Raw genomic sequence first — 25,474 nt, 5'->3', positions numbered from 1 at the left:
GAGGGCATTTGGCTTCTATGCAGTTGACCCAGACTTAGCCACTCAATATGGTTCTCTGAGCCCTAAGCATAGCACTAGAATTAAGCTCTGAGCACTACAGGGTATGATTGAAACAGAGGAAATCTACAGCCATTAGCATTTCAAAGAAATAAGTAAATCACAGCTACTGTTGTGACTTCCTCACACCCTAAACAAATTAAAATATAGGAACTAGGGGCTAAAGAGATACTTCAGTCAGCAAGGTACCTGCTTTGCATATGGCCTGTCTAGATTGATCTCCAGCATCTCATATTCTCCCTCAAGCCCCACAAGGAGTGATTCCCTGAGCACAGAGCTAGGAGTCACCCCTGAGTATTGCCATGTATAGCATGACACATGTAGAGTTAATGAAACTGTATTTTTGTGTGTTATTGATTTGTATATTTGCAGTAAACTATGAAAGATGTAATTCATAACAAGGAATAAAAAGTACTAAGTTTGCATGACTAGCTTAGACAGTAATTAGGCACAACAGTAATTAAAGATCTAACACATACTAGTTACTATACTAAATCATAATCTTGGACAAACCACTTCATAGTGTGTCATATGTTGTGTCATAGTTGTGTATTAAAAAGGTAATCCTATGTTCCATCTATCACATGAACTATTGTAAGAAAAAGATGTTGATGGGCTGGAGAGCTAGTACAGTGGATAAGGCATTTGGTCCACTACAAACCCAAACTCTGGTGCCACATGATACTCCAAACACCTCCAGGAGTAAGCTCCTTCCTCCTTAAAAAAAAAAAGAAAATTGAAGACCAAGAGTAAAAAATATTGAACATAAAATAGTATTGCATAAAGGAATGTTACCTATTATGGAAAGCTCTATAGCAGGGGTGCCACATGCAGCCCGCAGAGGAGTCTGATCCGGCCGCCAGCAGTGAGCGCTGTTTGGTTACCAAGATACCTGCCAGCATATACACTCAGTGTATATCCAAATATCAGGAACCATGCACTCAAAATGGTAACCATCTTTGGTAGCACTTATGCCTGTGAACAGACTTTCAAGAATGAAACATCTGAAATCTCCAACCAGATCAAATTAACTGATGGCCACTTGCATCACTTGTTACGGCTGGCAGTGACAAATATTGAACCAGACATTGACCATCTCTTTAGCCAAAAGCAGGCCCACAGTTTCCATTGAAATACTGGTGTGTGATCTGTTTATTTATAAGTGGTTTTCATTTTATTTATATAAGATATGTGCAGTGTGAGTAGGAATTAGTAGCTCATATAGTCCGGCCCTCCAGCTCTCTAAGAGACTGTAATCCGGCCCTCCAGCTCTCTAAGGGACCATAATCTGGCCCCCACTTCAAAAAGTTTGAAGACCTCTGCTCTATAGTATACCAGAAATAAAAATAGTAGCCATCAAGTGATAGCACAGTAGGTAGGGTATTTATTTGCCTTGCAAGCAGCTGACTTAGATTTGATTCCCAGTATCTCATATGGTATACTGAGCTTGCCAGGAATAATTTCTAAGTGCAGAGCCAGCAGTTGTGGTGGTCTGAGTGCCACCAATTGTGACCACCCAAAAATATTAACACATTCTTAATAAAGCTTTGAAATTATTTCTGCTCAGATAGCTTTCCCAAAAAATAAAAGGGGAAAAATTGGATTCTATAAGAGGTTTATGCTAAATGTGCTTGTAGAAATCTGCTTCTATCTTTGATTTTCCCCCTAAAAAGAATCTTGTTACTAGGTAATAATACAGTGTTTCCAGTAATCTTGATAATGTCCACCCCATCTTTAACCTTTTTGACTTTCTGTCCACTTAGTAAGACTTCATGAAATAATGGAAAGGAAAATCTGGATTCAATAATCAGAAAGAACTATTGTCTTAAACATCAGTATTAGGGAATGAGTACATACCTAACACAAGCTGTCCCTATTACTTCTTTCTCAATTTTCATTGCTCAAAATTAAGCAATCTACAAATACCTTTATGCCCAGTCTAGGGAACAGTGAACTCAACAGTATAAAATTCATCTAGGAGACAAAGTTTTCATCCTGGGCACCATCAGGTAAAATTGCAAACTCACAGGTTTAGTTTAGTATAACCTAAACTCACAGGTTTTGTTTAGTATAACCTAAAACCCAAACCAAATTTGATCGTTTTTTGTTTTTTTTTGAGTTTCTTTCATTGATTTTGTAATCTGGGACCATATCTTGCAGTGATTGGGTACTACTCTAGACCATGCAATGTTGAGGATAGAGCTTGGGTCTCCAACAGGCATAGCATTCATTTCAGCCCTAGGAACTATATCCTCAGCCCAAAGTTGATTTTTTTTTGTCTTACCAGATACCTGCTGATGGAAGATTAAGGACTTTATATTCATATTACTGATATCATTTTTAACTAACTTTCTTGTCAAGAAAAGAATGTCAAGGTGGGCTACTGTGGTCAATTTGGCCAAGTGAAACCTACTCCTAACCAAAGTACTATATGCTGTATACAAAGCTAAGGAGTGGTAAAAAGTAACCAGAATAGCTCCCTAAAATCACTTCTTGGCTGCAGCACTGGGTCTGTCAAAACTGAGCCAGTGAGGATGAACCTACATAAGTTATGCTATGTAAAATAATCCAGATAGACTAAGAAGTAAAAATAATAATGCAAGATCTCACTTATATGTAGAATCTCAAAGAAGTCAAGTGTATGGAAGCTAAGCCTAAGATAGTAGTTTCCAGTGTCACAGGTGGGGGAAGCAAAGTGATGTGGTTAAAATGGTATAGTTTATTGCAGTTATGTAGGATAAATACATCTAGTGTAATCTAGATGATATGGTAACAATAGTTAATAATGCTGTGTTGAGTGCTAGAAATTTACTTAAAAGACTTTCTGGTGATGAACATCTATACATAAAGTGGTACTCTGAGGTTCAATTAGCTTAACAAATGTAGTTAATTTACTCTCTTCAAGACTATCTCTCTGGCTTCTTTTCTACATGTACTCTCAAGTATTTTATACTTTTTGATAAAAGTGTGAATATTGTTTAGTTTTCTTTCTCCTGCCTATTGCTTACCTATGTAAATGCAACAGATTTTTATTGATTTTACTTTGCTATATTTATTTATTATTTCTAGTTATTTTGTAGTGTTTAGTATTTTTATATATAATATGTCACCTTCAAGTAGTGATGGTTTTACTAACCACTTGTATTTCTATTGTCTTTTTTTACATTATTATTCAAACTAGGATTTTTCATAACACTTTTGAGCAGTATTATTTTTATAAATCCGTTTGTTTTACATCTTACAGGGGAAGTTTTTATTTCATTAGTTCTAATATAATTATAAGCATGGTTCTACAGTATGATCTTTATTATGTTAAGTTATATTATTTCTACATTCAGTTTATTTACAGTTTTAACATAAGTGTGTGTTTAATTTTATCACAGCATTTAATTTGATTTGATATTTCCTTATGTGGGATCCTACATTAATTTATTTGTGTCTTTTGACCCATTCTTGAATCTCTAGGTTGAACTTTATCTGGTCATGATGAATTAGATTTTTAAAATCTCAGTAAGTTAGAGAGTTGCTTACTAAGAATTTATTGAGAATTTTTTAACAAAATCTTGGCAAATAAGATCCAGTGCTTCATCAAGAAGGTCATTCTGTATCATCAAGTAGGTTTCATCCCAGAAGTGCAAGGATGGTTTAACATCCATAAATCTATCAACATAATATACAATATCAATAACAAGAAAAATAAAAGCCACATGATCATATCAGTAGATGCAGAGAAAGCATTTGATAAGGTCCAACACCCATTCTTGATAAAAACTCTCAGCAAGATGGGAATGAAAGGAAACTTTCTCAATATAGTTAAGGCCATCTACCACAAACCAATGACAAATTTTCTCAATAGAGAAAAACTAAAAGCCTTTCCTCTAAATTCTGGTACAAGACAAGACTGTCCTCTCTCATCACTCCTATTAAACATAGTATTGGAAGTACTTGCTATAGTGATTAGTTAAGAAAAAGATAACAAGGGAATACAGACAGAAAAGAAGTCAAACTCTTACTATTTGCAGATGACATGATACTATATTTAGAAAACACTAAAGACTCTACCAAAAAGCATCTAGAAAAAATAAATTCATATAGCAATATACAGGCTACAAAATTAACACTCAAAAATCAGTGGCATTTTTATACACCAATAATGATAGAGAAGAGTTAGACATTAAGAAAACAACCCCATTTACATTAGTGTCACATGAACTAAATTATCTTGGAGTCTACTTGACTAAAGACATGAAGGAACTATACAAAGAAAACTATAAAAACCTGCTCCAAGAAATAAAAGAGGATAAGCAGAAATGGAAACACATACCCTGCTCATGAATTGGCAGGATTAATATCATTAAAATGGCAATACTTCCCAAAACATTATAAAGATTTAATGTGATCCCTATAAAGATACCCATGACATTCTTCAAAGAAGTGCATCAAACATTTCTGAAATTCATCTGGAACAATAAACACCCTCGAATAGCTAAAGCACTTCTTGGGAAAAGGAATATGGGAGGCAGTACTTTCCCCAATTTTAAACTGTATTACAAAGCAATAGTTTTCAAAACAGCATGGTATTGGAATAAAGACAGACCCTCAGATCAGTGGAATAGGCTTGAGTACTCAGAGAATGTTCCCCAGACATATAATCACCTCATCTTTGATAAAGGAGCAAGAAATTCTAAGTGGAGCAGGGAAAACCTCTTCAACAATTGGTGTTGACACAACTGGTTAGCTGTAGAATAATAGATTAATTATTGAGTACTGGATGGAGACAGATGATGGTGAGATGGATGGAGAGGCCTTTCTCTGCGGGTCCAGGCCACACTCCTTCAGCTCCCTCCTGCCAATGGGTCTGAGGGTGGTGGCAAGGAAAAGAGTCACAACAATCAGGTTTCAGGAGACATCAATTTTATTCAAGGCCCTACCCACCTGAGCTAACCTTCTAAACAAACTCCATAAGTAGCCCTGCATTTAAGCTTGTCTCATAACTCTCCATTCTGCCAGCTCCACTTCTCTCCCTTGCTAAATCCCTCTCAATTCCTAAATCTATCCCCTTCCAAGCCCTGAGGCAATCTTTTTGTTACCTACCGAAGACCCCTCTCAGAAATGGGCAGGTCTTACCATCAGGTAAGTTTACACAGGAAGCATAGGGGATGGGGGTAACATCTGCCCCTTTCTTAAAACAAAACAAAACAAAAAAAGAGCATAGGTTATCCTTTGTTTTCTTGGCCTCCACCTTTAGCCAAAGGCAAAAACATTAATATTCTCATAGCAACAAATTTTAAAGTGTAAAATTAAAATATTAGCCCTTTCCATAAATATAACTATTGTGGAAAATAGACCTGTAACTTAAAAAATTTTTAATGCTTATTTACCAAGCACTATCCTGGAACTTCCTTGTTCCTATTCTTCTTAATGCTATTTAACCAAACATTTTTTCCTGGAACTTTCTTGTTCCTATTAACTTTTCCCTAAACAAAAATACAAGAACATTTATACAGAAAATACATTTTGAAAACAGGCTAATACATTAAAATACACAGTAAAATATTATGCAATTGTAAGCATTATGGAAAACTATAAAGCACATTTAATCAGCAAGAAAATGACTTAGATCAAGGAATACACCTGAAACAAAGTTAGATGCAGGTGTTTTTAAATCAAATTTTTCAGTTGATATTCCCTGTTTTCTCCCATTTTTTAATTTAATTTTTTTTTAATTTTTTCTCATCACCTAACACCAATTGTCCAAAAGTGAAAAGTCTGTGGGCTTTCCTATTTCATCCCATCACCAAACTGTCCAGGTGCTGGGCTTCTCCCAGGCCTTTTACCATGTGGCTTCACTTCTATGGAATCCTGGACCCCACAGATGGGTGCAGGTGGCCTGCCGGGGAGTTGCTGCCTCTCCCTCTTACCTTTCAGGCCCACAGGCTGCAGGACTGGAGCCGAAGTGGCCCACATCAGGAGGGCGGAAGCAGTCTGATGTTTCTCGCTGAGAAAGTGATCCCCCGCCCACTGCTGATGATGCCTGTCTGGGTGTTCAAAGGTCAAGATGGTCCAAACTGAAAGTCCGAATTTTTTTTTTTTGGGGGGGGGGGTCACACCCGGCAACGCTCAGGGGTTATTCCTGGCTCTACACTCAGGAATCGCTCCTGGCTGGCTTGGGAGACCATATGGGATGCCGGGATTCGAACCATCGTCCTTCTGCATGCAAGGCGAACGCCTTACCTTTATGCCATCTTTCTGGCCCCTGAGAGTCCGAAATTTTTAAAGCAGAATCTTTGTCCAGGCTGAGTTCGTCATCAGAAAATCAGTCCGCCATCAATAAAGTCTTTATTCTGGCCTTTTTACAAGTGGCCTCTATAAGTCTCTACAAATTCGGAGGCATAGGTCCTTGGAAAAAGCACTTTTTGTAGAAGAAAATTTGGGTGCCTGGGCCTTTGGGGAGCTGCTCCAAGATCTCAGCAATCCCCTTTTAAAACTGAATGCCCTACCACCAGCAGGGGTCTCCGCCATTTTTATATCAAACACTATGTGGCCCAATATTTTGGACTCACTCCAGCTAAATAGAGCCAAAATAAAATACAAGAACAAAAATCTCACCATGCTGTCTTCTGGGGTCCAGGGTTCAAATCTATGTTGAGCGCCAGTATATTGATTAATATTAATTATACAGCCCAGCCACTTGCAAAAACTTGAACTCAGACCCCAGCTAACACCATGTACTAAGGTAAAATCCAAAGTTCTGTCAGTGCCTTGTATATTTTGGATATTAGCCCCTTATCTGATGGGTATTGGGTGAATAATTTCTCCCAGTCAGTGGGTGGCTCTTGTATCCTAGGCAATATTTCCTTTGAGGGTGCAGAAGCTTCTCAGCTTAATATAGTACCATCTTTTTTTTATCTCTGCTTCCACTTGTTTGGAGAGTGCTGTTCCTCCTTAAAGATGCCATTAGTCTCTATGTCATGGAGTGTTTTACCTTCCTAGTGTTCTATATACCTTATGGTTCATTGCAGCGCTATTTACAATTGCCAGACTCTGGAAACAACCAAGATGCCCTTCAACAGATGAATAGCCAAAGAGACTGTACTATATATATATACATTGGAATATTATGCAGCCATCAGGAGAGAAGTCGTGAAATTTTCTATACATGGATGTACATGGAATCTATTATGCTGAGTGAAATAAGTCAGAGGGAGAGAGATAGACAGAATAATATCACTCATCTATGGGTTTTAAGAAAAATAAAAGTCATTTTTGTAATAATTTTCAGAGTTGAGGGTTGGAAGGTTCAGCTCATGATTTGAAGCTCACCACAAGGAGTGGTGAGTAAAGTTAGAAAAATAACTACACTAACAACTAACATAACAATGTGAATGAATGAGGGAAGTAGAAAGCCTGTCTCAAATTTAGGTGGGGGAGCAGTGAGGTGGAAGATTTGGGGTATTGGTGATGGGAACGTTGCACTGGTGAAGGGGGGTGTTCTTTCTATGACAGAAAACCAACTACAATCATGTTTGTAATCAAATTGTTTAAATAAAGATATAAAAAAAGGAAGGGGAATAGGTACATTAGATAGATCTTCAGAGATAAGTTGGTTTAAGAACTGAGTGGACAGATGTGTATATCAGTTTTATTCATTGGTAGTGGTAGGTAGATAGTAAAATAAAAATCTTAATAGCCCCCCTAAATAAAGAAAAGAAAAAATAATTTATTGAGGATTTTACATATATGTCACTAAAGACATAACTGTTTAGTTTGTATGTATGTATGTATGTATGTATATGTTTTGGTTTGGTTTGGTTATGTTTTTTTGCTTCTTTGTTTTATTTTTGTTTTCTTTGTTTTGGGGGCACATCCTGCATTTTAATCACTGCTGGCTGGTTTCATTGACCTTTGTGTCTTTTTGGTTTCTGTCTTATTCATTTCCTTTTATTTTAATTATTTTCTTCCTTCTAGTGGTGCTAGTGAGAAAGCACAACCAGAAGTAATACTTGAGCACTGGTTCAAACCACAAGCTTTGAACCTGGGTCAGCTGTGTACAAGCCAAATGTCATACCCACTGAACTATCTCTCCTGACCCATTTTGAGCTCTTACTATATGATTTCATGCTCTACATAGAGTTTATCTTGGAAAATATGCTTGGAAGAGTTTGAAAAGGATAGATATTATATCTGAACACTTAGTAGAATTCACTAGTAAAGCCATCTGTCCGGGAATTATGCTCTTGAGAAGAGTTCTGTTTTGACTTCTGTACTTGTGATTGATCTGTTCAAACTATTTCTTCCTAGTTCAATCTTGTGAGTTTTTTAAATGTATCCTTTATTGTGGGGAAATCATTTTAAGTATATATGTTTGTACTAGTTTATAAGAATCTTTTAAATTTTTATATCAGTTATAATTTTACCTGTTATTCCTGATTTTTTATTAAATATACTTTGAATAATCATTAGTGTTCATATGTATGGTCTTACAGTTTTATTTTTACTTTCAAAAGCTTGTTTCATTGGCCTTTGTATCTTTTTATTTTCTATCTTATTTTTTCTATTTTTAATTATTTCTTATGATTTTTTGTTTCATTTGTTCTTTTTTTTCTCTCACTGGTAAATTTGGATAATTTATTTGAGACTTTCTTTGCTTCTTTATTTACTTGAATTGGTATGAACCTCATTCATAATACTATTTTTGCCTCATCCATAGGCTCTGATAGTTGATGTTTTGGGGTTTTTTTTTGTTTTGTTTATATTTTTTTTGGCTTTTGGGCCACACCCTGTGATGCTCAGAGGTTATTTCTGGCTATGCACTCAGAAATTGTTCTGGCTTGGGGGACCATATGGTATGCCAGGGATTTGAACCACAGTCCATCCTAGATTATAAATGCAAGGCAAACCACCCTACTGCTTGCTCCACTGCTCTGCTCCTAATAGTTCATTTTCATTCTTCTTCAAGTCAAGTATTATTCAGTTGCATTGTGTTAAACTTGAGAAGCTTTTAATTTTTTGTATGGGGTTCATGTCTAATTTCATACATACCATTATGATTAAAAAGCCGCTTGAAATAGTAGGGTAGACAATGATAGAACATCACTCTGGACAAGAACTAGGTGCTAAACAAAGAAAAAGTGATAAGCAAAGTAGCCCTTCATTAACAATAGTGCAAACCACAGAGTCTAATAGGGGGAAAAGGAAGGAGAAAAAGAGAGAGAGGAGTAAAATGCCTGCCCCTGAGGCAGGTAGTGGGGATGCTGGGAGGGAAACTGGTGACATTGGTGGTGGGAAATATACAAGGATGTAAGGTAGTATACATTGTAAGACTGAAACCCAATCATGAATAACTCGTAACCATGATATTTAAATAAAGATAAATAGAAGATTAGAAAAAGATGCTTGATATTCATTTTATCTTCCTATATTTATTGATATTTGATTGCTGTACCAGCATGCAATCTATCCTTAAGAAGTGTTTGTATACACTTCAGGTAGATAAATGGTCATACTTTTGGAATGGAAATTACAACATGTGTTTATTAAGTCTCTTTGATCAGTTGCTACATGTAAAGCCATTATTTCCTTACTAATTTTTGGGGGGCACAAGCTCAAGATCTACTCCCAGCTTGGTTTTCAAGATTCACTACAGATACTGATCAGGGGACCATGAAGTGCCAGGGATTGAATCTAAGCCTTTTGCATTCAATGCATATGGTCCAGCTCTTTTACCTATTTCTCAACATTTTGTTAGTAATTATTATTTTTGGTCTGGGTGATAAACTCATTGATTCAGCTGGTATGTTGAAATCCTCTACTATAATCATGTTCTGTCAATATCTCCCTTTAGACCTATTATTTTGTATATTTATAAAATAAACCTGTTGGAAACATACATTAATGACAATTATAACATTTTGGCCATCACCTTGATAATCAGTGTTTATCTTTTTCTATAACCTTTCCCTGTTGTTGCATTTGTTTTTAGATATGTGAACTAACACTTCCTCTCCATTGTTTTTTCAATGTTGTTGACCTTCAGTTTCTTTTTTGTTTATTTTGTTTTGAGCCACACCCGTTAGTGCGCGGGTTATTTCTGGATTTGAGCTCAGAAATCTATTTTGGCTCAGGGGACCATATGGGACACTGGGAATCGAACCTAGGTCCATCCTGGGTTAGCCACATGCAAGGCAAATGCACTACCACTGTGCTATTGCTCCAGCCCCAGACTTACAATTTCTTCTTTCAGCTTTCCACTATGTCTTTAGATCGTTATATTTGTGCAGTCTCTTGTATATACAGTATAGAAGAATCCTTGAATGCCTAATGTAATTTTTTTATGAGTTTTATCTTAAGAAGGGTATATTCTTGACTTCTAGGATTTTCTTTTTAAAGTTGTGGGTATTTCTACTTTCTCTAGTCTGTAGAGTTTTTGTTGGAAATCTAATGGTAGTTTAATTGAAGTGCCCATGTAATCTTTGTTTCTCCTTATATTCTTTTTTTAATAGTTTATTGTCGCCAAAGTGAATTACAAATCTTTCACAGTAATATTTAAGGTACATAGTAACAATGAATAGGGGCATTCCCACCACCAGTGTTGTCATCCCTCCACCCTGTTCCCAGCATACATCCCATATCTCCCTCTTTACCCCCCAGAATACTAGTGTAACTGGTCCCCACTTGTACAACTTGCTGTGGATTGGGTAGAGATTTCTGTTGTCGTTTACTTTGGGTTTGATGTTCAGATCAAATCTTTTTTTTTTTTTTTTTGGTTTTTCAGGCCACACCCGTTTGATGCTCAGGGGTACTCCTGGCTAAGCACTCAGAAATTGCCCCTGGCTTACAGGGACCATATGGGACGCCAGGGGATCAAACCATGGTCCTTCCTTGGCTAGCGCTTGCAAGGCAGACACCTTAACTCTAGCACCACCTCGCCAGCCCCAGATCATTTTTTTTTTATTTCCACTAATTGTTCATGAGAGTGTCTGAACCTGGTACCATCCATTTTCCCCCTCAATTTTTGAGGTTGAACAAAATGATTCAAGCAATGTGGTTCTGTTGGAGATATAGGAAAAGAAAAAGAAAAAAAATGGGATTTTTTTTCTTTACTGTTAACTTTGGTAGCTGGCCATTGTATCTTGATGCAGATCATTTTACATTTGGAAATTTCATTGTACTAGCATCTTGCTGGATTTTGATAGCAATTTCCATATGGTTGGAGTGTTTTCTGCTATTATTTCTGTTTCTATTTCCCCACCCTCTAAATTTCTAGTATACCCATGAACCTTATGTTTCCTTTTCTTGTGGAATATGATATCTGTAGAATTTTATTTTTATATTTTTAAGACTTTTCTCTATGTGTCATTTTAACTTCAGCTTTGCTATTTCTTTCCTCTGCAAGACACGTCAGCTTGCAATGATCTCTATGGACATTTGCATTTTGTTTTCGATATATTCAGCATCTGTTTATCATTTTTTGTTGCTCCAATGTCTTTGGTAAGTAATTCCTTCTGGTCCTTCATTTCTTTCTGATTTCATTACTTTTTCATTTTATTAAAGTGCATTTAGTACAGGGGTCTCAAACTCAATTTACCTGGGGGCCGCAGGAGGCAAAGTCGGGGTGAGGCAGGGCCGCATAAGGGATTTCACCAAAAAAAAAAAAGGCCTCAAACGTCATTATTAACAGTTTTAATTATTTCTTCTGAACATGAATAGAACATTGAGTGAAGATCATGAACAGTTCTTCTGAACATGGCATCTTTTGCCTATTCCTTGCTGCCAGAGACTTGACAGCGCTTCTTCTCACAAATATGAACCACATTTGGCTTTAGAGGAAGCAGCTGAGTCCCTCAGTATGGCTTGAAGATGATCATCATTAAGTCTAGACCTGTACTTTGACTTATTGCAGTTCAGTGTGGAGAATAACTTTTCACACAAATTTGTACTCCCCAAAAGGCACATGATGTGCTTGAACATTCGGGAAAGCTCAGGGAAGCTGGGGGGCAATTCTCTCAAAAATTGCCCATGCATGTCTGCTTTTCCACTAATCTTCCTGAACTTGGCTTTGAGATCAGAGTTGCATTGCAGGTCAATGAACTCCATTTGAAGCACAGGAGGGGCATTTTGCACATCAAAGGAAAAGGGGTCCACAAAAATTTGGAAAGTGGCTCTGTCCTTTTTAAAGTCTGCAAATCTGTGATCAAATTCCTTCTCTAGCTTAAAAATAGCATCAACATATTTTTCACCACTGAATGATATGCCTGCATCCACAAGTTCCTTGCATGCTGGGAAATGGCAAAGATTTGTCTGAGAGAGCTGGGATTTCCATAACACAAGTTTTGTGGAGAATGTTCTCACGCTGTCATAGGCAGCAGTGATAAGCTGCCGCGGGCCTTGTAACATCTTGTTTAGTACATTCAGCTTATGAGCGATGTCAACAAGAAAAGCTAAGTCCATGAGCCATTTGTGATCACTCAACTCAGAAACAGCATTCCTATCCTTCTCCATGAAGGCATTCACTTCTTTCAACTCAAAAAATCTTTTCAGTTCATTTCCCCTACTGAGTCAACGCACCGGGGTGAAATAGAGTACATCTCCATATTCTGACTCCATTTCCTCTAAAAAAGCATGGAACGTCCTGTGCTTTAAGCCCCTGGATCTGATTTGGTTGATGCATTTCATAACAACAGACATCACATTGTCACACAGCAGGCAGGCATTTACTGCAAAAGGCCTGATGATGGATAATGCAGTGAAGAGCAATGGCCTTCTCTACACTCTCCTCTTCAAGTTTTTTTTTGAACAAGTGCCACCAGTCCATTTTTCCTCCCTGTCATCGATGGCGCTCCATCGGTTATTATTCCAACCTCTTCCATGGCAAATCTGCATTCTCAATGGCATCACACAGATGCCAAAATATCTCATTAGCAGTGGTCTAGCCATGCATTGGAATTATTGTGAGCAGCTCTTCTGTCAATTCAAAATTGCAATCAACACCACGGACATAAATTGTGAGCTGCACAGTGTCTGTTATATCTGTGCCCTCATCAAGAGCAACTGAGTATGCATCAAAACATTTGGCTTTCTCATACAGTTGATGATAAATGTCACTTGATATGTCAGAAATGTGCTCTGCCACAGTGTTGGCAGAAAGGCTGATTTTGCTAAACTGACCTTTCTTTTCCAGACAGAGAATACTTGCAGCCTGTAACATGCATTTTTCAACAAACTCACCTTCTGTGAATGGTTTCCCTGCCTTAGCAATCATCTCACTAACCATGTATCTAGCTTCGACTTATGCAGCATTCTTTGTTGCTTTCTTGAAGAAATTTTTTTTTTTTTGGTTTTTGGGCCACACCCACCAGTGCTCAGGGATTACTCCTGGCTGTCTGCTCAGAAATAGCTCCTGGCAGGCACAGGGGACCATATGGGACACCAGGATTCGAACCAACCACCTTTGGTCCTGGATCGGTTGCTTGCAAGGCAAACACTGCTGTGCTATCTCTCCGGGCCCTCTTGAAGAAATCTTGTTGCCTCATTAGACATACTTTAAGACTGGAAATCCACTTGGCTCTCTCATTTTCTTGATATTTTGCACATTCCTCAGCATGTTTAGTTGAATAATGGCGTTTCAATTTGTATTCCTTGTGCACTGCAACTTTCTCTGAGCAAATAAGACATGTGGGGATGCCCCGGAACTCAACAAAGAAATACTGTGTCTCCCACTTTTTCTGAAATTGTCTGCGCTCGTCATCAATCTTTCTCTTCACTGATGAAGTCATGATGAAGGTATGACAAAATCGAATTCTGTAATAAACTTCTCTCCCTTAGGCCTCCGATAATGCAAGGTACAGTGGGCAGGAGCAGCGGAAATGACGTCTGCGCTAGGCACAAAATATTCGTGATTATTTGTTTACCTAATATTCGTAATAAAAAATCGCATTAGTAAAAAAAAGAATTGCAAAAAATCGCATTAAACATTCACATATCTTGAAGAGAACTGCTTAGGGTATACAAATGTTTAATGTCATTTTTTTTCTTATTAATGTGATTTTTATTGCAATTATTCGGTAAGCAAATAATCACAAATACTGTGATACTTGAAGGCTGACCGCGGGCCACAAAATGTTGTACGGAGGGCTGCAAATGGCCTGTGGGCCACGAATTTGAGACCCCTGATTTAGTATATCTTATTGGTTTCTTCTAAAATGAAGTTAATTTTTATTTTGTTATTATTGAACTCCCCATTTCAATGCAAATAAGATTGATTTCTAAAGATTTTTATTTTCTCTGTCACAGCACTTTTTATTTCTGGTATTTATATTGTTTTTTCTGGAAGAAAATTTTGTCAGTCTTTTTTTCAGAATTCTTTTCTGTTTTTCATGACCTCATTGTAATAGAGAGAGTGGAGTCAAACTCTCAGATTTTCTTTTCACTGTCCTGGCTGAGTGGGCCAGCCTAGATATAAAGTCCCTTGAACTCTCCACTCCACTGTAACTAGATTCATACCAAATACGAACACTATGGTCACACTCCCTGATCTCGTCTTCAGGTCCAATCCACAAATAAATGCTTTGGTTGTGACATACTTGAAGAGAGGCATCCCTATTCCTGGTTTTCAAGAGACAGTGGGTAATCCTTTATGTTGAACACTCGCTATAAAATCACTGCAATTCTACCAAAACGGGAGCTGGAGATTAGTAGTGAAGCATATTCCTTGCATGTGCAACTTTGGGTTTAATCCTGAATACCACAAAAAGTCATGCTTATTCTGTGTCCAGTCTTAGCACTCAGCCTCTTCAGACAATTAGATTTAGTGCCCCTCTTCCCCTAATACATAATCCTCTCTATACTGCTCATTTGGGATCTGTAGCCTTGAGTATTCCCAAAGCTCTGACTCTCAGCTTGGGCCATACACAGACTTGGTCTGCAAACTACCACAGCTCTCCCCCAACCCCCAACCCCCGGCCCAGCTATACTGAAAATTCCTGTTAGCAGACAATGAGGCTTTGCTATGAAGACAGGCTTTCCTGGATCTACAAGAAGCTGAAGGAGGGCATACTTCATACTTCATACTTTTAGCTGATTTTACTTTTCCAACTAAAATCATTAGAATTTTATGTCTGGCCAAAGTACTCAGTCAGCTTCAGTAAATAAAATGAATCTTCTCCTCTGTCATGAGCAAATTCAGTGGAGTCCTAGAAATGTTTCTCCTTCTTCAACATATTTTGTTTCTGTTTTTGTTTTTGTTTTTGTTTTTGTGTCATACCTGACAATGCTCAGGGGTTACTCCTGGATCTGTGCTGAGGAATTACCGTATTTTCCAGCGCATAAAATGACTTTTGAAACAAAAAAAGTCAACCAAAAATCGGGGGTCGTCTTATATGCCGAGTATATCCTGAAAAATGTTTCAATATGCAGCTAAACGAAACTGTCTGAATATTGCCACAAAACGAATTTTCCAACTCGATCCTGCACCAATCACTGCAAGGCTGCTTGGACCACCTCTCAAACTCAGCCAATCCAGCAGGCTTTTGATGCATGCAAATTAGACGATGTTCTGGACCCGAATCTACACTGTAAAAAGCCTGCTCACATTGGCCAGAGTCAGAGAGGAAGTCTATGACAGTATAACCTTTGAACCTTTGCTTGTTGTGATTGGCACACTTTGGTGCATGAGCAAAAGAACACATGCAGCACATGCAGCACAGGAACGTTCTGTCTGATACAGCGAATATAGGCCTAAACCTATGTTTTAACTGCAAAATAGGGGGTCGTTTTATATGCCCAGTCGTCTTATATGCCGGAAAGTACGGTACTCCTGATAGTGCTCAGGGATCCTATAGGATGCTGGGGATTGAACCAGGGCTAGCCACTATGCAAGGCAAGCACCCTACCTGCTGTACTATCTCTCTGAATCCTCCAATATCATAAATATTCCTACCTGCCCCTCCCACCCTGATCTTAGTCCCATACTGCTGTGACTGCACTGAACATCTAAGTGTCCTTTTCTGAACTGGCCATCCACCTCAAATATATACGTGAATGAATCTGGTGTCCTTTGGTGATAATCTATCATATCAATGTTACGTGAAATAGCTAGTGAATTACTGGTTTTGTTGAAAGGGATTTTTTATGACATAGATTATCTCACCATGTTTTCTTTTCTTGTTAGCTTTTGAAAGATAACATGTTCAAAGTTTATTATCTGTATATTATAATATACCAGTATGTATTAATACAGTAGAATACTAGAAGTATGTATTAATACTGTATTAATACATACTAGAAATGTAAGGCATAGTTTTACTAATGTGACATGCAGGTCAACAAAATTAAAATTGACATATCACAAAAGTAATAGCCAAATTTCATCAGATTTGAGAGTAACTAATAGGATGAATAATAACAAAATATATACCTAATCACTGCTTGTCTGTTGGTAGTGCTAATTGCTGCCATTGAAAAGACTGAATTGTTTAAGAAAAAAGAGAAAAGAGAAAGTCATTCTTCATTGAAGTTATCTCCCTGTATCATTGGAAGCCTATTTTTAGTACCTATAGAAAGTCATAATTTTTGAATTTATTAGGGGCTGTGATGAATGATAAAACAAATCATCGATTTACATATCTTGACACTGCTTTGGAGAACACTTATTTCTTACAAGTAAGTGTCACATTGTATATAAAAGCTGGTTAATTGTGTTCTAATCTTCTGCATTATCTAGAACTCTCTGATGTAGTCTATCAATGTAATATTAATTTTCCTTATTTTAAATGTATGAAATATCTTCTACAATCCAATTTTTTATCATTTCTATTCTCTTGTATTGTATAATTTTGCATTTAGCTAATAAGATGAGAAGTGCAAGTTATGGAATATAGATCTCTTTAAATTAGCAAGCTTTCATAATACATGACAATACTAAAATTCTATCTATTTTAAATTTAAAAATGAGAAGAAGCATTTAAGAACATTATTAGACGTTGTGTTTGTTTTCATGGTTTTTTTCTGCACAGTTCAATAGTTTCATTGATCTACTGTTTCTTACAAAACTCTGCCATGCTTTGTGAACTTCACTTTCTAATCTCATACAGCAACCCTTCCTTTATGTTATTCCTGCTCTCCCTGGTCCCAGAACAGTAGGGTTGCCTTGACAAATCTATTCAAAAGCCATCCCTCAGCCTTTATTGGTGGGGACTGGGGCCTTTGAAATTCTCTCTTCACTGCAACACAGCTGACATCTTCTTCCAGACAGAATGAATTAAGGAAATACAATAAGACACTTGATCTACCAGTCAAGGATCTTTCCACAGTGAAGACAAATTCCATGGTGCACGACCAGGGTAGAAAGCATCTAAAAATATACAATACACGCTTGTTTACCAGAATAGCAAACAGCGATTTCACCAACATGATTGATAGGATGATTTCTTTTAAAATAAAATCTGTCTGGAAATTCAGTGTGTGTCTGTGTCAGTGTGTCTGTGTGTGTGTTTGTTGGTGGGATGTTTTTTGTAACAACATTAGTTAAGGCCAGACCTCAACTTTAGATTTGGAATACCTGGAAGGAATATAGATGATTTTTATTTCATTTATCTGAGTTGCAAATCATCTTTTTATAGTGGTTGATCATTAATATTGAATATTTGTGTCCTCAGACACAGATCTCCTATTTAGCAAGTTGTTCTCTTTTGGACTATTTCAATAGAGTCTCTTTGAACCAGGTTGAAATAAAAGTTACAAAACAATTCTTTTAATATGGACAATATTTTAAGCATAAGTGAAAGTTTTATTTCTTTAATTGTTACAAATATGAAGAATGTAGTTTCAAAATAATACCTATTCTTTTACAAGTTCTCAATAACATTTTCTTACTTGGGATTTAAAAATATGGGCCTCTAAAAGTTCCTTAATTTTATCTTTATATTTACTCATTAACCATGTAGCTATCTCTTAGGAAAATTCATATAGTACTATAATTCGCAGAAAGTTACATATTCTTTTGTCATCTGTACAAATTATTTACTAAGTTATAACTATAAACCTTATTCCAGTCATGTTGGTTATAAGTAAATACTACTTATATATAACACTTTGCAGTATATTAAAATAAATTTATTATTTTTGTTACATAAAATAAATCTCTATAGCATAAACTTTTGGTCCTAACATGAATTTTAATTAAAGAGTTTTGTCTCTATTATATTGCAGAACTGTTGTAACTGGGTCTCTAGCTCAGAACCATTAGACACATCAGTGGAATCCATGCTTCCTGACTGTCCCCGGGTCTCAGCAGGTATGTGCTTGATGAAAGATATATGGAGCTCTTTATAATGTAAAAAAATTCAAACCAAAATGTGGAAATTTATTTTTTAAATTAAGCACATTGATGTAACCTTGAATCATTAAAAATTATTATTGGTAACATGCAGCAGGGATCTTATCTACTTCTAGAAATTTGTTTAACAGCTAAAAATGCATTCCCACAACCTCAGTAAATTAAGTGAAGTGGTTTTTTGATAAGTAATAGAGACCATGTTTGTTAAAGCTTATGGAAATAAGAATGTACATAAATTTAACAGTGGGTTGAAATAAGGACTGGATGAGACAAAGAGATAGTACAGATAATGAGGCTTTCTTGCATATGACTTACCATAGTTTTCTCACCATCACCATATGGGTTCCCCAAGCACCACTGCATATCTATCTGAAAGCCCTGAGCATCTCCACAGTACCCTGGGCAATCCCTGTTGCTGCAGTGCCTGAGCAGCATTGCATCCTCAATCACTCATGATGAACCTCCAACACAGTTGATTAAGAATTACCAGGAGGGACCCCCAGGCCTTCTGAGTTCTGCTTGGAAGACTAAAATACGTTGATGATTGATGATGATGATGATGTTGATGATGATGATGATGATTGAATAGCCATACAAGATCTCTAGCAAATTATTTGCCTAATTAGTTGAGTACAAACTCAGTGATCTGACAGACAGTCAAAACTGTGAGTTCAGAGAAGAATGTTGTCTTTATAATAATATTTCATGCAGAATGTTTTTTTCTGGACCTTGTGTTGTAGGTAGCATTTGGACTACATGAGGTAGTGTAAAATGTCATTCTAGGCAAAAGAAAAAGCAATGTAAGGAGTAAGGACTGGAATTGATCTCAAAATGTTCACAAGGAATAGAAACAAGATTGACCTACTTATAAAGGAAAGAGGTAGAAAGGTGAGCACCTCAGGAAGGAGGCTGACTCCAGACAGTTTAAGGATGGCATTGATTTCTAGTCGATCGGATTTGTACTCTAGTTTCTAATCCCTGATAAGAGGAAAGGTGACAGTTTTTATTACTTTACGGTTTTGACTCAGAATTCCTAACCAATCTGGATGGTATACAGTGTGAGCATTGGCCTCAGATTTTGGGTGTCAAGCAGAAGTGTGCTTGCTTTGGCCATAAATGCCAGTGAAAGAACTAAAATTTGGAATACGAAGTGTTTCATATAAAAGTCACCAAGTAGAGCAATTCATTTAGTACTTTGAGTTGCAGGTATGTTTATACATGTGAACAAAATCATTTGGAAAGAAGTTTAAATATTGGCTAAAAAACTATTTGGAAGCCAGAGAGGTAGTACAGAAAGTAGGCTCTTGCCTTGAATGTAGTTGACCTGGGTTGGATTCCAGAAACCCCATATGGTTCTCTGAGTCATGCCAGCCATAATCTCTGAGCAGAGCCAGGATATGATCTGAATACCAACAGGTGTGACCCCAAAATCAAGAAACAAAAATAAATAAATACAGGGGCTGAAGAGACAGTAGTGTGTAGGGAGTTTGCCTTGATTGCAATTTACCCATGTTCAGTCCCAGACACCATACATGGCCCCCAAGCCTAACTGGAAGAGATTCCTGAGCACAAAACCAGGAATAAGCCTTGAGTATAGCCAGATAGGGCTTGAAACAAAGCCAAAAGAGTACAGATACATCAAAAATGTGCCATTAACGAGTTGACAAAAGGACACATGTTTATAATCTGAGCTAATACCAAAAAGTAAGAATAAAAGATAAAGTATTTTATTTATCCTTAGTTAGAATTGTGTATGTTGAATAACTCATCAATCTACATTTGCAGCTCAAATTTGTTCCCATTGATATCCCATTTGACCACAGAATCATATGAGTATTAAATTTAGAATTACCGTTCAATTTTAGTAATAGATTAAGTATCCACAAATTAAAAAATAAATGGCTGGATGTAGGACAGGATTTGTTACAGGGATTTGACCAAAGACAGATCAGCAATCTTTGTACTAATATTTACTTTACATCTGATATTGAAGCTCAAGTCCACAGAACAGAGTTGTTAAGGGAAGATGGATATAAAGCTGCTTAGATAAGAATTAGCCAGAACTCTTAAATGTAAGCTAGACCCCACAGGGTTGTATTTATTTCAATGTCAGTTTTTGTGTCTGTCCTTGGTGGCATAAGTATCCTAGAAAGGAAGCTTTATCCTTTATCATAAAGTTACTAACCATATGCGCACTGGGCACACTTGTTAGAGATACTGAAAAAGACAGGGAAGGCGAAACAGAAGTGTTCCTGGTCACTACATCATGCCATCAGGCAAACCACATTCCACAACATGCATAAACTAGAAATGTCTACTACCTGACTTTCCGTCCCAGAGTAGTTCTGTCTAAGGCTGGGTATATGTGACTGCTGCTGCTACGGCTTCTATGCTTTCCAGGCCCTCCATCTACCTCCTTGGATACCTGCTTTCAGTTTCAGCTCTGGGCCAGATATTATATAGGTACCAAGGCTATAGTATAACAGTTACAAAAGATACAGTTTCCAAACAGAGCATAGACTATTAAGAGAGACAAATGATAAATAAAGTCTATATAATTGACCCTTGAACAAAAAGCAGGTTAGGACACAAAACCATTATCCCCACCTGCCTAAAGTGGACTCTATATTATTTTTATTGCCATCATGTTTATTGCCACTTTTCCAAAGTGGAAAAAGGGTTGGTTCTGAAACTGGACAGGAAAGCTGGAGGAGTTTGGAGTTTGAATCAGGAAGGGGGAATCAGGAGTAGTTTGAATTAAGAAGGGGAATCAGTAGAGCCTGAAGTACCTGGTATAACTAAATGGAAATGCATCATGATTTCTGACTTCTTTCCTTTTTTGTTGTTCTGGAAATAATTCTATATAGTTACAATTCTTCCATCATTTGCTTTGGTTTGAGTGCCATTATCAGGAACAAGTTCATGTCCTGAAAAAAGAAAACGTCAAAAATATCTTAAAATTTGGAACCCTTCTTCCAAATCATCTGATATTCCTTTGTTTTCTGGCCCTGCTTCTTCTGTGTCTTCCTTGCCTTCTCGCTTTTTTATTTGAAGCTCTATCTCCATTAAGTCACGTGCTCATTCCACTACTGTGATGTCACTGTACCCATGTGACTCAAACTCTGTTGTTTAGGAATTAGCTTGGGAGATTAATAACTAATAGTGGGATATGGCATAAGAAAATGTAAAGCAGAAAGAGTGTCAAGCAAAGGATTTGAAATTTTTTTATGTGGGAACCAAGGAAAGGACATACTGAGATGTCATATGTAGGACACCCCCTATTCCAGGGGTCTCAAACTCGTGGCCCACGGGCCTTTTGCGGCCCTCCGTACAACATTTTGTGGCCCTGTCCTAGAGGAATCTTTTTTGCTTTGTTTTGTTTTAGTTGTTTGGGTCATTTCCACCCCCCCCCCCAATGTTCAAGGCTTACTACTGACTTTGCACTCAAGGATCACCCCGACTTTGCCTCCTGCGGCCCCCAGGTAAATTGAGTTTGAGACCCCTGCCATTTTCTGCCATTTCTGAAGGAGAAAATGTGTTTTCTTCTCTGATTTTAAAAGAGCTTTTTCTAGATTGTGGGTACCTCGTCAACTCAGAAGTCTGTACCCTATTCTCTTCCAGCTAACTTATTTTCTGAATCTTCAAGAACCTGGCCACAGACCCATTTTGCCACTTCTAAGGTTTATAGTGATCATAATACACAGTTTCTTAGAAGTTAGTAAGACCGTTCCCTTTAACTTTATGTGACACTTGGATAAAGATGTAGATATCACATTTTCTAACATTGTAAGTTTTGTTTTGTTTTGTTTTGTTTTGTTTTGGGGCCATACCCAGCCGTGCTCAGGGGTTACTCCTGGCTATCTGCTCAGAAATAGCTCCTGGCAGGCATGGGGGGGACCATATGGGACACCGGGATTCGAACCAACCACCTTAGGTCCTGGATCGGCTGCTTGCAAGGCAAACACCGCTGTGCTATCTCTCCGGGCTCTAACATTGTAAGTTTTAAGATATGATTGGCATGAGTAGAAAGGCCTCTCCTTGCCCATCTAAAATATAAAAGGGCAGTATCTCAACATACTTAATATCAGTTGGCACCAGAATCATAGATTGGAAAGTTTTGGCTCACAATGGCTGTGTGTGTGTAGTCAGCCTAGATTTGATTTTCAGACCCTATCTGGTCCTCCCAGCCCAACAGGAGTAATTCCTAAGCACAAAACCAGGAGTGAGTCTTGAACATCTGCCAGGTTAGGCCCCCAACTACCACTTAAAAAAAAGGTTCTAGGTCATGGATTCTTTTTGCCACTTGCCATTAAGGAAATTCCTTAGCTTAGATCCACCAAAACTATATGGCCCAGATAGTATATTTCACCTGGCAACCATATGGCCTCTTGTGGATCCAGAGGATATTCCAAGGCCTCAACAGGTGAAAAATCATGTAAATACAAAACCATGGCATGAGACAACAAAGAGCCAGTGATAGGAGAGGGGATCACAGGAAGGAAACAAGGTCAAAAGTGGGCCACAATGGTTAAAAAAAAAAATCACAATACTAGATGATCAATGACAGCATATGTCCTGCTAGAATTTGAAAGTATCACATTTTTTCTTGCTTTAGTTATAACTTTATTGTGGGGGTTAGGCACATCAGAGGTGCTCAGGGTTTACTCCTGTCTCTGCACTCAGAAATGATTCCTGGCATACTCCAGGGACCAGGTGGGATGCCTGGAATCAAACCAGGGCTGGCCATATGCAAGGGAAATGCCCAACCTGCTGACTATGACTATGGCCACATGGAACAAGTTTTTATCTGGTATTTCAGCTAACCTGAAAAGTTTCATGTAAGTCTAGTTACCTAAAAATTAGAAATCTTATAGAAAAACATAAAGCCAAAGTAGAATGCTTGACTTGAATGTGCCCACCCAGGTCTTGTATCCAGCATCCCAGATGGTCCCCCACGCCTTGCCAGAGTTATCCCAGAACGCAGAGCCAGGTGTGGCCCATAGACAACAAAACAAAAAACAAAAAATTAAATTTTTGTCTCATAAGTCAAAAATTAGACTTGAAAAAAATTTTACATTTAAATAATCCTGTCTTGATTCTGGGTGTTGATAACACATGCCTAACTGTCAAACTCCATTTCCCCACAAGAACAGAAAGTAGGAAATTAGCAGTATTAGGTGAATTTGAATTGTAGAAAACCCGTTAATGTAACCCAGATTTTTCTTTGCTTAAATAGTCCAGATTGACTGTTTACACTGACTGAACTTCCAGAATATTTGCTAACTATTCACTTCAGTCTATTGCTAAAAATTCTGTCTTGAGGGAATGACACTGAAGAGTTTTATCTATCCTTTGTTAGGGAATAATCACTTCCATCTGAAGAGAGCAATGAAGAATCAACAGTAATTGCTTCTAGACTGTGTGTCATTCAGAATGTGTAGACAAGATGAGTTGTCTAATATGTTTTAGACGCAGTTCAAATTAATTGGGTGATTGAAAAATCCATATTTTGCCTTGTAAGGAGACCTTAAAATTCAAAGCATATTAACATTTATAATATTATACCATAGTTTGTATGCTCAAGGATTGTAATATTCCTCTTTTTTATTTAACAGATCTATATTCAAGTCCTTTAAGTGAATAATTAGCTTACAGTGCTTTTCAGGCAGTTTTTTTCCATTACTATAGAATTGGCCTTGTAGCTATTATTCACCAATTAGTTTGCCTATTCATTGTTCTATGCTTCCTTGTAATTATTAGTTAATATAAGGGATACTTATTCTGAATCTTGACCACCAGAAATTATTGTGTTTTCAGTGAGTGATTCATTCGTGTTAATTAGCCAGAATCAGGAACTCTGAGCAAATAACTGAGTAGGGAACCATTTAAAAACAACCTATCTAGATATGTGACATTATGTGGGTTACCTCTACTTGCCCCAATTAAATATACTTAATAAGTCTAGTATTATTCTGTGATATGGGCTCTTTAATATCTCAGAAATCACAGTGAATCTAAGTTGCCTCCTTCTAGAAATCTCACTTTTAAAAAATGAATTAAAAATAGCCACCATGTTTTTTACAGCTTTCTGAACTGATTTGTGAAAAAATCTTTCGAAGAATTTGGCAGTAAAGGTGGCAACTCTCCTTTTACTGAGCTAACTCTTCCCTTTCAAGATTAAAGAGATTTTAAGCTAACCATTTTTGGAATGCTCTTGCGTAAATAATCAAATAGTATGAAGTGGCATTTATACTTGAAAATTATGTTATGAGTTAATGTGGAATCTTATGACTCTTACTGCCCTTGTAGCAAAATCTCCTGGCTCTTTATGTAATGTCTCTAATTACTGAAAAAGTAAGTCAGGGTAAATGGCACTTAGCAGAAATATTCATCCTTTTTACCATATGTTAATTATTGATCTCCTTTCCTATAACTGTGCTTCGCTTGTCCTCTATTTTTCTTTCTCTCAGTCTGGATCATTGCTCTGTGTGTGTGTGTGTGTGTGTGTGTGTGTGTGTGTGTGTGTGTGTGTGTGTGTGTGTGTGTGTGTGTGTGTGTGTGTGTGTGTGTGTGTGTGTGTGCGCGCGCGCGCCTTGACTTTCCCTTTTTCTTTCTCTTTCTTCTGGTTCAGTTTCTGTGTGTGAATTCAATCATATTATCATACTTCCCTACCTGTAGAATCTTGGTTCTGTAGGCTATGGAATTACTTCTCCAGAGTCCACATACTCTGCCTGCCCTTTCTGACCTATGTGGGTTACCTGGGCTCCCTGCTGTCACTTCTCTTTAATTGAGTGTTATGCCCCTCCCTCAAACCACAAGATATCTCTCTTGCCAAAATATTTCTTGTCTGCTCCCATCTCTACCCTCCCTACCTGTCTCTCTGTCACAGACAGATGTAGTCATTATTGCTAAATTTTAATGTTGGCAAAAATATCTCTGTATATACATCTTGAGAAAAGTATGCTTTGCTTTTTAGAAATGATTTGGAACATCTAAAGTAAGTTTTTTCTTTGGTACTGAAATAATTCAAATGGAAAGTAGGTACAGTAATGTAGATAGAACAAATATTTTCTATTGGAAAAA

The 25,474-nt window shown here is 37.3% G+C and overlaps 1 protein-coding gene across 3 annotated transcripts in view; it reads left to right on the top strand.

Annotated features, from left to right (window-relative positions):
* FAM172A (family with sequence similarity 172 member A) overlaps nt 1–25,474 on the top strand; it is a 446,910-nt gene that overhangs the window by 275,531 nt on the left and 145,905 nt on the right. For all 3 annotated transcript variants that reach the window (XM_049769145.1, XM_049769144.1, XM_049769146.1), the window contains one exon: nt 18,265–18,349. In XM_049769145.1, coding sequence (XP_049625102.1) covers nt 18,265–18,349 — 85 coding nt within the window. The remainder of the gene's footprint in view (nt 1–18,264; nt 18,350–25,474) is intronic.

The sequence above is a fragment of the Suncus etruscus genome, chromosome 2 (assembly GCF_024139225.1).
Source record: "Suncus etruscus isolate mSunEtr1 chromosome 2, mSunEtr1.pri.cur, whole genome shotgun sequence".
Classification (NCBI taxonomy): domain Eukaryota; kingdom Metazoa; phylum Chordata; class Mammalia; order Eulipotyphla; family Soricidae; genus Suncus; species Suncus etruscus.
The sequence above is the reverse complement of the archived record's forward strand: the minus strand, read 5'-3'. Positions and strand labels throughout refer to the sequence as shown.